General features: G+C 38.4%; 1 protein-coding gene across 32 annotated transcripts in view; it reads left to right on the top strand.

Annotated features, from left to right (window-relative positions):
• The window catches only part of LOC140378084 (regulating synaptic membrane exocytosis protein 1-like), a 99,331-nt gene that overhangs the window by 51,989 nt on the left and 32,130 nt on the right, over window positions 1-15,212 (top strand). For 15 of the 32 annotated variants that reach the window (XM_072463724.1, XM_072463752.1, XM_072463750.1 and 12 more), the window contains 12 exons: window positions 290-389; window positions 604-727; window positions 832-888; window positions 1,351-1,403; window positions 1,564-1,679; window positions 1,756-1,886; window positions 2,032-2,203; window positions 3,961-4,114; window positions 4,767-4,820; window positions 8,360-8,513; window positions 12,467-12,583; window positions 12,832-12,894. In XM_072463724.1, coding sequence (XP_072319825.1) covers window positions 290-389; window positions 604-727; window positions 832-888; window positions 1,351-1,403; window positions 1,564-1,679; window positions 1,756-1,886; window positions 2,032-2,203; window positions 3,961-4,114; window positions 4,767-4,820; window positions 8,360-8,513; window positions 12,467-12,583; window positions 12,832-12,894 — 1,295 coding nt within the window. The remainder of the gene's footprint in view (window positions 1-289; window positions 390-603; window positions 728-831; window positions 889-1,350; window positions 1,404-1,563; window positions 1,680-1,755; window positions 1,887-2,031; window positions 2,204-3,960; window positions 4,115-4,766; window positions 4,821-8,359; window positions 8,514-12,466; window positions 12,584-12,831; window positions 12,895-15,212) is intronic. The other 17 variants (XM_072463754.1, XM_072463751.1, XM_072463744.1 and 14 more) reach the window with 8 other exon arrangements.

Raw genomic sequence — 15,212 nt, 5'->3', positions numbered from 1 at the left:
GGAGCCATGTAACCTAGAAAAGGAACACGTGTTTGTCTGTTTGTCCTGATAATACAGTTGGATTACTACCGATGCCATTGAAATGATACTGCCAGTAAACTCTTTTCTAATCAAAACATATCAGCTATAAATCACAAATAAACACTTTACCTGTAATTAATCATTCATATGGTGTGAATTATTCGACCCTTTACTGCTTTTACCATTTTTTTTTAAATGTTCCCACTAGTGCAACTATAGCTACAGTGCTTTTATTCAGAAAGTATTTGTTTTTGTTTTTTTTGTGCAGGTGGTTGGAGGTAAAATGACAGAGACAGGGAGACTAGGGGCCTTTATCACCAAAGTGAAAAAAGGAAGTCTCGCAGATGTCGTGGGGCACCTACGACCAGGTTTGTATACTTCATTACAGAATATGCAGTATCCTAAAACTCATTTTGTCAACGATTAGCATGGAACTATTTAGAGAAAGAATGTTTTATAAAAAAAAAAAAAAAATCAGAACATCTGTACTGGTATTTGCTCTATTTGGTTTACAGAAACAAAAACATTTTAAACAACGTTAAAGTATGTAATTTCCTCTGACTCTTTTGGGCTTGTTCGCAGGTGATGAGGTTCTCCAGTGGAATGGGAAGTCGTTGCCCGAAGCAACCAAGAAAGAGGTTTACAACATCATCCTGGAGTCCAAGGCCGAACCTCAAGTAGAGATTGTTGTATCGCGGCCTATAGGGTAAGATGAACATCTAGCACGCTGCTAATTACAGTATATATATATGTTTGCTTTTTCTTTATCTGACTGCTATGTTTGCTATTTCTTTTTTGTTTATTTAAAAGATCTGTCAACCGAATAATGTCCAAAAACGTCTTAGGAAAAGTGTGTAGAATCTCTCAGTAAGTAGTGCTGGTGTGATTTGTTCCTAACCTTAACCCTTCCTTTCCTTTCCCAAGATCTCTCCTGTTTGAATTCCACTGCAGATGGACATCAACTGTCTTTGCCTCCTTTGCTCCCCAAATACTGTACACACGTGTTTTATGATATGCTTGAACTTATTTTCCCGGTCATAAAACCGTTGCCTAATCTGCCATTCATCCAGGAATGGTCCATGCCAGAAAATATTTCAAAGGTAGTGCGCTGGACTTTTTAGAAATTCCAGCTGGAAGTAATTTATAACCTAAAATTTATGGGCACGACTAATCCATCTCAAAGCAGTATAAATTCTCGCTTCTCAAACCAGTACCTTCAGATTGAAAATGACTTCTGGATTTCAGTCAAAATGATACTAGTTTTGAAAACTTTTTCCACCATGCCTCAAATAAATCCACTGAATACTGTATGTATTTATTGTTTCACAGGGACATCCCTCGAATCCCAGAGTCATCACATCCACCTCTAGAATCTAGTAAGTGTCTGTAAACAACAGGCAACATCGATCACAGAGGAAGTGCAATCATATTCATTTACATGTTGTAGCTGTAAAGGAGGTTTATTTTTAGTGGCAACTGAATGTATGCTTAGAACTTTGTTGTCATTTCATGTAATATTGATTTTATGTTTTTTTCTTTTAGCTGGCTCAAGTTCTTTTGAGTCCCCAAAGATGGACCGTCCTTCGATATCAGTGATGTCTCCCACTAGTCCCGGGACCCTGCGAGACCTCCCTCTAGTACTGCCTGGACAACTTTCTGTACGGACATTTAAAAGACAATCATGATTAGGTTTTTTATGTACATTTCCTTAACTAGCCCCTCTATTTTGTGCAGGTAAAGCTGTGGTACGACAAAGTGGGCCACCAGTTGATAGTCAATGTACTTCAAGCCATAGAACTGCCTCCTCGACCTGACGGGCGGCCGCGGAACCCCTATGTCAAAATGTACTTCCTGCCTGACCGAAGGTGAGACCACTAGACAAATGAAGCGCTGTTCATTTAAACAAAATCTTAGCTTAAATGTACGTGTATTATACGTTCACTTGTGACAGAGCGACACCCTTATACTGTTTTTATGAAGTCTCCATAAGCTCTTGTGTGTTTGTTTCAGTGATAAAAGTAAAAGACGGACTAAAACGGTGAAGAAAAGCGCCGAGCCAAAGTGGAACCAGACCTTTCTCTACTCGCACGTTCACAGACGGGACTTCAGAGAGCGAATGTTAGAGATCACCGTGTGGGACCAGCCACGAGTGCAAGAAGAGGAGAGCGAGTTCCTGGGAGAGGTCAGATTCTTATACGTTTTCAAAATGTACCTATTTATGGAGAGATAGTAAATGGGATAAATAGGAAAATGAACGACACTTTTATGGATGAGTTGAGTCATATCTGTACCTGCAATGAGGGAAGACGAAGCTGTATAACTGTAGATTTTATTGATTTATTAAGGAGAATGTAGATAAAACACTGACCTACTCAATAGAGGAAATATTTTTGTTCCAGGTTTTAACAAATATGCTCAAAGTAAACAAAAATGTGTTGGAAATGTATGAAGCAGGGTTCAGAATAAGCGGTATCGCATCGCAAAATGCGACGCAATTTCTCTCAAATGCGATGCATTCGTCAGAAAAAAGTGTGTTTGTATCGCAGCTTTTGCGATACAAAAATGTGTGTTCACTTGTATAACCAAAGCACCTAAAAGTACTGATCACTCGTCAATCGATCGTCAATAACGGCATGACACATGTGGACGCTGTGTTGACATGACGAGTCCCGCTGCTGTCACAGACCACGAGTCTGAAAGTGGGAGGAGCCACGTGCGGTAAAGTTAGCGTCACAGATTCGGACTTTCGAGGTCAATAACTCCTAAACGCAAAAGTCTTTGCAGATCATTCACTGCCAAAATATTCATATTTACACTGCCAAGTGACACAACCTTGTTTTTAACAATCAGATGCGTATTTTGGGCGCAGCGAATTACACTGATCCGAATGTGCAGAGCCGAGACGCGTGCTTAGGGACCATCATCAAATGTGCAGCCGGAGCCGAGACGAGACGTGTACTTGGGGACCGTCATCAAATAGCAAAACGAAAAATGGAATAGAATGTCAAATAGAGCGGTAGAATTTGAATAACACATAAAATACACCATGATGGAAACACCACAGCAACCTTTATTTTTCCATCAGAAGCTTAACACATATTTTTTGTGAGTGTAAAGACAATTCATATGTAAATGAGACTCCTGCAAATAGTCATCTGATTGATGATGATATGGAAGAAAGTTGTAAATAAGGCCATCTGACTTTGTGTTGATTAATTTGTTCAACAACTACTTTTATTTGCAAGTTTTCTGTTTTATTAAAAAAAAAGTTTAAAAAGTGTTTGAAAGTTAATTTGTTAAGAGTTTTTTTTTTTAAATAGAATGTTTATAAATACATTTTAAATAAATAATCGTGTTATATCAATGGAAAATATTGATTATTAGTCACTTTCATGTTTTGCTATGCAATCATCAAATTGCTGTACAAATTTGAAAAAATTAACGGATTGTTTAGTAGCACCGCTACACAAGTAAAAATCCTTAATCTGAGCCCTGTGAAGTCAGTCTATTTAGTCAAACCAGTCTCACCCCAAAAGACAATCAATATATATCCGTAATTAATTTATTCTGTGATAAAAAATGAATAAAAAAACTTGGCAGAACAATCTCCGCACCTCTTCGCTTGTTTTCAGAAAATGCTGCTATAAACTTGATTGATTATGCCTATCAGTTTACAATTATTAGACAATTTATTGAAAACACTTTTAAATTTTTTTATTGCATGATTAGACCAATCAGAGATGAGCTGAAACAAAAGAACTTGCTACACTCGGGTATACACAAATAATATATACTAGTAAGGAAAATGATTACGTAGGAGGGAGCTTGCTCCTGGACTTACATAAAGTATAATATATAATTCAAGTTGTTCCATGTCATACAAAGCATTTGAATGTGTACAGACTTCAGACTCTCAGTTAAGACTGTGGACCTCCTCAGATCCTGATTGAGCTGGAGACGGCGCTGCTGGACGACCGGCCGCACTGGTACAAGCTGCAGACCCACGATGCCTCCTCTATCCCGCTGCCTCAGCCTTCTCCTTATCTCCCACGGCGACACCTCCACGGGGACAGCCCCAGCAAGAAACTACAGAGTAAGTGCCTTTTGTATTTGATTGTTTACGCTGCTGTGGTTCAGTCGATATTTTTGTAAAATGTGGGGCTACAGAAAAAAAAAATGTTATGTAGAATGTGTATTGCACAATATCGTTTTGTAACTTAATTTTATATTTTTTAGGTTTATTTGTGTTAACATGGTTTTGATGTACAGTACAGAATAATTGTTTTTCATTTTACTGAATTATTCTACTGTTGAAATGTTCTTAATTATGGCCTTAAACTTATTGTTCTTGCATTTATTCGAGAACAGGTGTTTTTATTTGTAAAAATCCCTAAAAAACATGCATTCTTACTGTGAGCGGGCTCTCCTCTCCACAGAACTGAACTGTAACTTCATGGAGATATACAAGTTTAATGCCATGTTGTAGAACATTTTAGACAAAGCAATAAGATAATAAATTGTAGCCTAGAAAAGTTACATCGTGCACGAGAATGTTTATGTTAAGATGATATAATCTTTAGTAGTTTCTGATTTCGCTTTAGTTTAGGTTTTTATAGATTTGAATATTCAAAGATTAGAAAGATTTAAACGTTAGGCATATGACATATTACAGTGGTTGTTCTCCAGATGTTTCCTGTCTTCTTGTCTCAGCTCTTCTCCCTGTCTTATGTGTGTGTCGTGTGCAGGGTCCCATCGCATCATTGATACAGAGTTTGATGATGGTTTGGTAGTGCCTAAAGGTGGGTGGGGGGCATGGCCAAGGAGCACTCACTGTAGAAGCCTGTAGGCGTCCAGCACTGGGCGAGGATTCAACCAGTTCAGCAGCAGTGTGTTCGGAAACAGTGGCTCTCAAACCGTGGACCCGGACGGAAAGTTATTCATCTCAGTCAGTCCTGTTTGGAAGACATTTTGACCCAGTTCACACGGTGCAAGTTCAATGTCAGAAAGTGAATTCCAGATCGTAGAGAACATTTTAATCCTGGATTAGATACATTTGAGATCAGTTTAAGTCCTTTAGCCCTGGTTTAGATAAATTTGAGATCGGTTTAAATCCTTTAGCCCTGGTTTAGATACATTTAAGATCAGTTTAAGTCCTTTAGCCCTGGTTTGGATAAATTTGAGATCAGTTTAATTCCTTTAGCCCTGGTTTAGATACATTTGAGATCAGTTTAAGTCATTTAGCCCAGGTTTAGATACATTTGAGATCAGTTTAAGTCCTTTAGCCCTGGTTTGGATAAATTTGAGATCAGTTTAAGCCCTTTAGCCCTGGTTCAGATAAATTTGAGATTAGTTTAAGTTATTTAGCCCTGGTTTGGATAAATTGAGACCATTTTAGTCCTTTAGTCCTGGTTTAGATACATTTGAGATCAGTTTAGCTCCTTTAGCCCTGGTTTGGATCAGTTGAGACCAGTTTTAGTCCTAGTTTAGATCATCATGGCCTGGTGATGTCACCTTAATTCATTTAATGTCATGATTTGTTATCAGGTAAAGCAAGTCAAATTACAATCTTAATAAATTGCTAAAACGATATACAAGTAGTAACTTTTTACATACATATACAGTTAACTTAATCTGAAATATAATTATCTAAAATTTGTTCAACTTTCCACTTTAATGTCATACATTTTAGGCAAAGCAAGAGCCTGAGCACTTGGCAGATCCTCCAGCAGAGAAGTCACATAGTGCACCTTTAATAACATAGTGCACCTTTAATAACGTAGTGCACCTTTAATTACATAGTGCACCTTTAATTACATAGTGTACCTTTAATTACATAGTGCACCTTTAATAACATAGTGCACCTTTAATTACATAGTGCACCTTTAGTAACATAGTGCACCTTTAATAACATAGTGCACCTTTAATTACATAGTGTACCTTTAATAACATAGTGCACCTTTAATTACATAGTGTACATTTAATAACATAGTGCACCTTTAATTACATAGTGCACCTTTAATTACATAGTGTACATTTAATAACATAGTGCACCTTTAATTACATAGTGCACCTTTAATAACATAGTGCACCTTTAATAACATAGTGCACCTTTAATTACATAGTGTACCTTTAATTACATAGTGTACATTTAATAACATAGTGCACCTTTAATTACATATTGCACCTTTAATGTTGGCATCAAAGTTAGATCCTGATTTGGTTCAAGTTCAGCCCGTGTTTTAGTGCCGTCTTTGTTCAGGCCTTGCATGTGTTAATAAGCCTTAGCGTATCAGAGTCTCTTCTTCTTTCATTTCCTTTGTGGTTCTTGAAAATTTTGAGAGCCACTGTTTCAGAACACGCTGCATATAAAATGACACAATTAAAGCTTGCTGAATCGGCAAAAGCCACACTCCACAGACGTGTGTAATTCATCACTGTGCCACTGGACTGCAGATGTGGAAATGTGATCTGGTGAACAACAGTCTGCAGTTTCTCCTCTTCTGCTGGGCTTCTGTGACACTCGAGCACTCAGCGCATGTTAGAGCTGAAGTCCGTCACCGCCATCGCCACGTCGCCGCATGCTCTCGCTCCAGTAGCTCATTTGAAATAGTTTTGAAATTATTCTTTTGCCTTTTTTCACATTCCTTTAGCAAGTCTTTCACCTAATGTCCATCTGAACTTAGCTATTTATTTCATTTTGTACCATATTATTGTTTGGCAGTATAATTGTGAATATATAACATGTACTTTTATAATATAGTATTTAAAAAAAAAAATTCAAATTGTCTCATACATTGTCCAATCCAGTTGTGTTTACAGCACGTTAAAATAACACTGTCGAGCAATTAATGGTGGTGGAAGAATTACTTTATTTTGATACTTGAGTGAAAGTACAAATACAGGAGCAAAAAAATTAAGTTACGTATGAAAGTAAAAGTTTTAATGGTTTAAAAATGTACTTTTAGAGTCAAATGTAAAAGTATTTCTCACACTAGTGATTTTGTCAAAGATTTGTGCTGATCTTTGATATACAAAGGTCATTTCCCCAGGTCACCCTTGTAAAAGGGGGATTTCTTACCTGGTTAATCAATAAATACATTTCAAAAACATTTTCAAATTTTTCTAGTGAATTATATGTGTCAATGTTTTTTCGTTGTTTGCAGCATGTCACCAGAAAGATGCTAAAAGAATCTCTCAAACCATTTGAGAAGTACTTTTGAGAAGCCTGCTCCCATGTAAGGGAGTCGAAATAAAAAGTAAAGTTCAGATACCTAAAATGTACTTAAGCGCAGTACTTTTTACTTCTATTCTTTCCATCACTCCAAAAAAAAATTACATTAAAACATTTAACAAAACAATACCAAAATAAAAATAAAACACCCTTCAAACTAATGTAAATACCAAAGAACAAAAGAGTTTTAAGAAGAGATTTAAAAACAGGAAGTGTCTGATATGTTTTAGTCAAATCCCAAAGAAGGTAATAAACAGGAAACAAATAATCTTCCTTGGAATACTTAACTGTACATTTATGAAACAGTCTGTCGCCCGGCCTTATAGAAGTAAGATAACCTTTTCGTAAGATCTTTGCTGCTAAATGATTGAATGAATTCCATCCAGTGAAATGCTTTATTTAATTTGTCACATCTATTATTTCCTCTCTTCATTGCAGAAACAGTTGCGGTAGCTGCAGCTTACAGTGTGGCACTAGCTTTATCTGCAGCTAGTCTCTTTGTAAAACATCCTGGTGATGTTCTACACCGTCTGTAAGCCAAAAATACTGTAGAGAGTAGTACTGTGTTTAAACTTTAATTTACATTTTACACACTGACAGAGGTGGGTAGTGCTCAGTTACATTTAATCAAGTACATTGACCGGATTTATACATTAAAACTGAGATTCTTCTCCTACTTGAGTAAAGATTTTGGTTCATTATTCATTTTTTTATTTTAATATATGGTGTAGCTTTTCTAATTTTTGAAGCCTATCCTCTGAAATGACCAAACTGTGTGCATTGTTTAATGTTTTGTCCCTCCAATTACATTAACTTAACAATAAATCAGAGGTTGCGTACACACTTACACGTAAAATTACTCTTACTTGAGTAGTCGTTTCCCCAAATACTTCTACAAGTATTTTCATGACCCTCTACATTGTACTTTGACTAACTGTAACACGATTGGGAAGTAACTCTCTTAGAATACCGTGCACATTTCGGTTACTCTACCCACCTCTGCAAACGGAGCACTGACGCCTGATTTGAAACCCTCGTGCATCTGATGATGTGCGCGTACACTTTTTTTGTGCGTTTCACTTGTGTTGTTTGATGTGGACGGTGCAGGTTCTGAGCGTAACTCCAGAGACAGGGAGAGGGGCAGCACGTTAGCCGTCCCGGACCAGCAGAGGCCGGTCCAGCACAGATCCAGGTCTGTGTCTCCTCACCGGGAGGACACCTGCAGGGCTCGCTCACGCCCCGCCTATGTGCCCATGCAAAGGTAAAGCACTGGTTTTCAGAGCTAAATAGGCCAAATTTACTTTTTTTTCAGCTGTTTGATATTTCCCCATTGTAATTACGTCTGCTGCCAGTGGATGAAGTTCAAACACCATTCTGGATGAAGGATTGTCTTATTTAAAAGCCAATAACACTAAAACATATATGTCCTTTAAAACCCAGCAACACATTTTCTTTCAAATTACATGTCATTGATATTTTTGCGGGGTTATTTAGGTGCAGAAGATACCTAAAAACCTAATAATTGAGATTTGATTCCCGCCTGACCTGATGCATACTTCTGTGACATAAACATTTCCTGCCCAATAGGTTTAGTTCTGTGTGTACTATTGAACTGTTTATTGTAATATATATATATATATATATATATATATATATATATATATGCGTATATTTACATAATTCAATGTGGGATTTTATTTTGAGTATTTTTCTGGCTACAGTAAGTACGACTCTGTCCACGCTGTAAGCACGCTGTAAGGAAGTGTGTGTAATCTAATTGGTGGTGTTTATTACAGTAAATCAGTTAATCTCTTTATGGCTAAATCATTACAAAGTGAGTGAGGTTTATAGCCCGTTTAGTAATAGTGTTAATGACTTCCCCGACAGATGGACCATAACAAATGAGTCAAGCAGCATCGATCTGATATGTCATAATAACTAATGCATGGATTTAAACTAGCTCATGTTTAGTCCTGATGTAGTCTTGGTTTGGTCCTGGTTTGAGCTCATGTTTAGTCCTGATGTAGTCTTGGTTTGGTCCTGGTTTGAGCTCATGTTTAGTCCTGATGTAGTCTTGGTTTAGTCCTGATGTAGTCTTGGTTTGGTCCTGGTTTGAGCTCATGTTTAGTCCTGATGTAGTCTTGGTTTAGTCCTGGTTTGAGCTCATGTTTAGTCCTGATGTAGTCTTGGTTTGGTCCTGGTTTGAGCTCATGTTTAGTCCTGATGTAGTCTTGGTTTGGTCCTGGTTTGAGCTCATGTTTAGTCCTGATGTAGTCTTGGTTTGGTCCTGGTTTGAGCTCATGTTTAGTCCTGATGTAGTCTTGGTTTAGTCCTGGTTTGAGCTCATGTTTAGTCCTGATGTAGTCTTGGTTTAGTCCTGGTTTGAGCTCATGTTTAGTCCTGATGTAGTCTTGGTTTGGTCCTGGTTTGAGCTCATGTTTAGTCCTGATGTAGTCTTGGTTTGGTCCTGGTTTGAGCTCATGTTTAGTCCTGATGTAGTCTTGGTTTGGTCCTGGTTTGAGCTCATGTTTAGTCCTGATGTAGTCTTGGTTTGGTCCTGGATTGAGCTCATGTTTAGTCCTGATGTAGTCTTGGTTTAGTCCTGGTTTGAGCTCATGTTTAGTCCTGATGTAGTCTTGGTTTGGTCCTGGTTTGAGCTCATGTTTAGTCCTGATGTAGTCTTGGTTTGGTCCTGGTTTGAGCTCATGTTTAGTCCTGATGTAGTCTTGGTTTGGTCCTGGTTTGAGCTCATGTTTAGTCCTGATGTAGTCTTGGTTTGGTCCTGGTTTGAGCTCATGTTTAGTCCTGATGTAGTCTTGGTTTGGTCCTGGTTTGAGCTCATGTTTAGTCCTGATGTAGTCTTGGTTTGGTCCTGGTTTGAGCTCATGTTTAGTCCTGATGTAGTCTTGGTTTGGTCCTGGTTTGAGCTCATGTTTAGTCCTGATGTAGTCTTGGTTTGGTCCTGGTTTGAGCTCATGTTTAGTCCTGATGTAGTCTTGGTTTGGTCCTGGTTTGAGCTCATGTTTAGTCCTGATGTAGTCTTGGTTTGGTCCTGGTTTGAGCTCATGTTTAGTCCTGATGTAGTCTTGGTTTGGTCCTGGTTTGAGCTCATGTTTAGTCCTGATGTAGTCTTGGTTTGGTCCTGGTTTGAGCTCATGTTTAGTCCTGATGTAGTCTTGGTTTGGTCCTGGTTTGAGCTCATGTTTAGTCCTGATGTAGTCTTGGTTTGGTCCTGGTTTGAGCTCATGTTTAGTCCTGATGTAGTCTTGGTTTGGTCCTGGTTTGAGCTCATGTTTAGTCCTGATGTAGTCTTGGTTTAGTCCTGGATTGAGCTCATGTTTAGTCCTGATGTAGTCTTGGTTTAGTCCTGGTTTGAGCTCATGTTTAGTCCTGATGTAGTCTTGGTTTGGTCCTGGTTTGAGCTCATGTTTAGTCCTGATGTAGTCTTGGTTTGGTCCTGGTTTGAGCTCATGTTTAGTCCTGATGTAGTCTTGGTTTAGTCCTGGTTTGAGCTCATGTTTAGTCCTGATGTAGTCTTGGTTTGGTCCTGGTTTGAGCTCATGTTTAGTCCTGATGTAGTCTTGGTTTGGTCCTGGTTTGAGCTCATGTTTAGTCCTGATGTAGTCTTGGTTTGGTCCTGGTTTGAGCTCATGTTTAGTCCTGATGTAGTCTTGGTTTGGTCCTGGTTTGAGCTCATGTTTAGTCCTGATGTAGTCTTGGTTTAGTCCTGGATTGAGCTCATGTTTAGTCCTGATGTAGTCTTGGTTTGGTCCTGGTTTGAGCTCATGTTTAGTCCTGATGTAGTCTTGGTTTGGTCCTGGTTTGAGCTCATGTTTAGTCCTGATGTAGTCTTGGTTTGGTCCTGGTTTGAGCTCATGTTTAGTCCTGATGTAGTCTTGGTTTGGTCCTGGTTTGAGCTCATGTTTAGTCCTGATGTAGTCTTGGTTTGGTCCTGGTTTGAGCTCATGTTTAGTCCTGATGTAGTCTTGGTTTAGTCCTGGATTGAGCTCATGTTTAGTCCTGATGTAGTCTTGGTTTGGTCCTGGTTTGAGCTCATGTTTAGTCCTGATGTAGTCTTGGTTTGGTCCTGGTTTGAGCTCATGTTTAGTCCTGATGTAGTCTTGGTTTGGTCCTGGTTTGAGCTCATGTTTAGTCCTGATGTAGTCTTGGTTTGGTCCTGGTTTGAGCTCATGTTTAGTCCTGATGTAGTCTTGGTTTAGTCCTGGATTGAGCTCATGTTTAGTCCTGATGTAGTCTTGGTTTGGTCCTGGTTTGAGCTCATGTTTAGTCCTGATGTAGTCTTGGTTTGGTCCTGGTTTGAGCTCATGTTTAGTCCTGATGTAGTCTTGGTTTGGTCCTGGTTTGAGCTCATGTTTAGTCCTGATGTAGTCTTGGTTTGGTCCTGGTTTGAGCTCATGTTTAGTCCTGATGTAGTCTTGGTTTGGTCCTGGTTTGAGCTCATGTTTAGTCCTGATGTAGTCTTGGTTTAGTCCTGGTTTGAGCTCATGTTTAGTCCTGATGTAGTCTTGGTTTGGTCCTGGTTTGAGCTCATGTTTAGTCCTGATGTAGTCTTGGTTTAGTCCTGGTTTGAGCTCATGTTTAGTCCTGATGTAGTCTTGGTTTGGTCCTGGTTTGAGCTCATGTTTAGTCCTGATGTAGTCTTGGTTTAGTCCTGGTTTGAGCTCATGTTTAGTCCTGATGTAGTCTTGGTTTAGTCCTGGATTGAGCTCATGTTTAGTCCTGATGTAGTCTTGGTTTGGTCCTGGTTTGAGCTCATGTTTAGTCCTGATGTAGTCTTGGTTTGGTCCTGGTTTGAGCTCATGTTTCTTATGGAGTGTTAGCTTCCTGCTTCTCTTCACTGACATGTTATTGCTTTGATTCATATTTTACACACTGTGGTATTAAACTTATATCTCTAGGATGTATTCTATTGAAGCTGTTTTTGGAGAACCTAGATCTGACCTGTAACTTGGCCTGGTAGCCACCTGCTTGTCTCCATGGAGACATAGATAAGTTACAGTGTGCACAGTTATTGAGTTGGTGAATGGAGCAAAGAGAAGGATGAGGATAAGACGTATTGTAAATTAAGTGAAATGTATAGTTCATCTACATCACCACATGTAGCATTATTTTTTGGACGCTCCAAAATGCTTTACAATACAATTTACAAAGGCAAGGAAAGAAGCACAATTGTATCTCTACTTTCTTTGTTAGGAGCCTGGACGAGATCCACCAGAACCGCCACCCGTCCCTCTCGCCATCCCGCTACCACGAAACCCATCTGGAGCACCAGCGATCGGGTGACTCCGATTACGAGTATTCCGAGGACAGGTAACACACTGGAGACAAAAGGTGGATTAAAAGCCACTTTAAGAATAGCCCTTGTTTTGAAGTGTTATTTATTTTAGTAAAAACAATGAATATCTTCTACTAATACTACTAACCTTTGTTAGCATAGTAAAGTAATTTTGGAAATTATGATTTCCTGGTTTATCATTCATAAATTCACATGGGTCTAAGTTGCCATCCTCTTTTTATTTGTGTTGTTTTTCATCGTTCACCCATCGTCATGGCAACAGTGAGGTCCTGGAGGTGCACAGGTCAATCCGGGGCGGGAGTGCTGAGTGCCTGCACACAAACAGGTAAATAAAACATGTCCCAAAAAGAGAGCAATCAGCTTTGTTTTCATGAGTCACACGTTTGTAATCACTGACATTTCTCCAAATCCTATAACTTCACTCTAACTATTACTACTGATTGTCACAGTGAGGATCTTGCCGTGTTCTCAAATTGTGTCTGCATTTGTATGTGTCTAGAGTGTGTTCATCCATCCATTCTTTTTGTTTTGTTTTTTTGTTTCTGCAGTTCACCTTAAATCCTGTGTAAATAACACCAACCTTCATGTTGTTTGTGGTGGAGAATTTTGTTGAGGTTAAAATGGAGGTCACATCTTTATCAGTTTGTCCCAGTTGTGGCTGGATATAACCATGTGTAAAGAAGAAAGATATTTGAAAAATATTTATATAAAAAATCCTGGGAACACTTTATAATTACTATATTAATAGCCTTAATAAAGCATGAACAAAGGCTTTAGTCATAATTATCAGTAAAATTCATATGCTCTTTCCTCACACTTTTTTCACACTTATTGTGCTTTATCTTTTGTATTTTGTAAATATTTTTTCTACTTTACTTGTACGATATGGACACGCGCTGGAATCGCTTTAATTCAACTTGTGTTTGACTTTGTTCGGCTGGATTATTGAGTGTTTTCGTCGTGTCGTCGTGATGTGCGCTGGCTCCGAGCGAGGTGGCCCCCCGCGCCCCCCGGCCCCCCCGCGTTTACACAAGGGAGGAACTCATGAAACCGTCGTCTTACCCGGAGATCGTCACGTTATCCCGGCGGACATCCTAAGATTTTTATAAGAGATCTTCTACTGAGACTGTTTTTCAAACTTCCTATAAGTAATCTGTTCTTTTCTTCTGTATCTACCTCTGTATCTACCTGCGTTGCACCAATGAAATTTCCCCATGTGGGACAATAAAGGAATATCTTATCTTATCTTATCTTATATAATTCAATAAAATGTTGTTAACAAAATCATATTTACAATTGTAATACATATTTTATAATTTATAATTTTATTTTTAATTTATTATTTCACTTCCTGGTTAGACACGTGCAGCAGATGAGATCATGTCACAACTGTTACAACTATACTGTAAACAAGAGCCAAAATCCATATAATTTACACAAAAAATAATAATGCTGAACAATAGTTTTTTCTGTTCAATGATTCAATGATTGTTTAAACTGTTAGAAAAATCAGTTAGTTTGCTGGGAGTGTGCCTCTGCTGCTGCCTGCCCTCTTTTATGGATCACAAGTGCAGTTTATAAGCAGAGATGTGTGCGTGGACAGCACCTCCTGGTTCTGGACCTGGTTTAAGATAAGATAAGATATTCCTTTATTGTCCCACATGGGGAAATTTAATTGGTGCAACGCAGGTAGATACAGAGGTAGATACAGAAGAAAAGAACAGATTACTTATAAACAACTATAAACTATAAACAAAAACTCCCATAGACAAAGCCTCCCAAAACCTCCCATTACCCAACAAGGGATGTAGGGGAAAAAATAATAAAGATAAAAACAAATACATAAATACCATTGCATGTGACAGTAACAGTAATTACATGCAATGGTATTTATGTATTTATGTATTTAGTCTTGGTTTAGTCTTGGTAGAGTCTTGGTAGAGTCTGCGTGTTACGCACAACAAATAAAGGTGAATTAAAAAAATAAACCACGCTCCGAGGTATTTCAATATTTTATTCTATTTATCAATTAATACATTTTTCAATTTTGGGAAAAAATGGAAAAACGGAAAACAATGTTATTGTTCACTTCTTTCGTTGCCTGTGAGACACACGGGTGGTTAGAATTATCACCATTTATGGACTAGCACCAATTCACTCCAGCCTCCAGTGGCAAAGTCCAGCCTCTTTAAGCCAGCGTTAAGGTCTGCAAATGAACAGAACCCCCCTGGAAAAGGCTCCTGTTGACGCCAAGTCCAGGGGAAAATACAGCCCATAGTCTGTTTTATGGTGCGTTCCAGGCAACTGGTAATTATTCCCATCTCCCACTTGAAAAACTGCCCAGGAAAGGCAAAACTGGGAGTTGGTGGAGGGACTCCCACTTCACATACGAGATCAATTGTGACGTATTACAACAATGAAAATAACCACAAATAGAGGTTTTGAGTTGTAGTTACGATAGTTGCAAGTTCAATTTCTTTAGTGTTTTGGGCCATTTTCAACTGTTATTTTTCAAATTTTATTCACAAACTGCAGTTTGACTGATGTAAAACTATAATAAATATTTACAAACTCACCAAACCAAGTAATATTAGAAATAAAAACATGAACACACGCATATTATGCCCTTAAATATAATTTCTA

This window comes from Eucyclogobius newberryi, unplaced genomic scaffold (assembly GCF_026437365.1).
Source record: "Eucyclogobius newberryi isolate DKJ021-1_F unplaced genomic scaffold, fEucNew1.0.hap1 SCAF_4, whole genome shotgun sequence".
NCBI lineage: Eukaryota > Metazoa > Chordata > Actinopteri > Gobiiformes > Gobiidae > Eucyclogobius > Eucyclogobius newberryi.
Note: the sequence above shows the minus strand (reverse complement) of the source record. Positions and strands in the feature narration are given on the sequence as shown.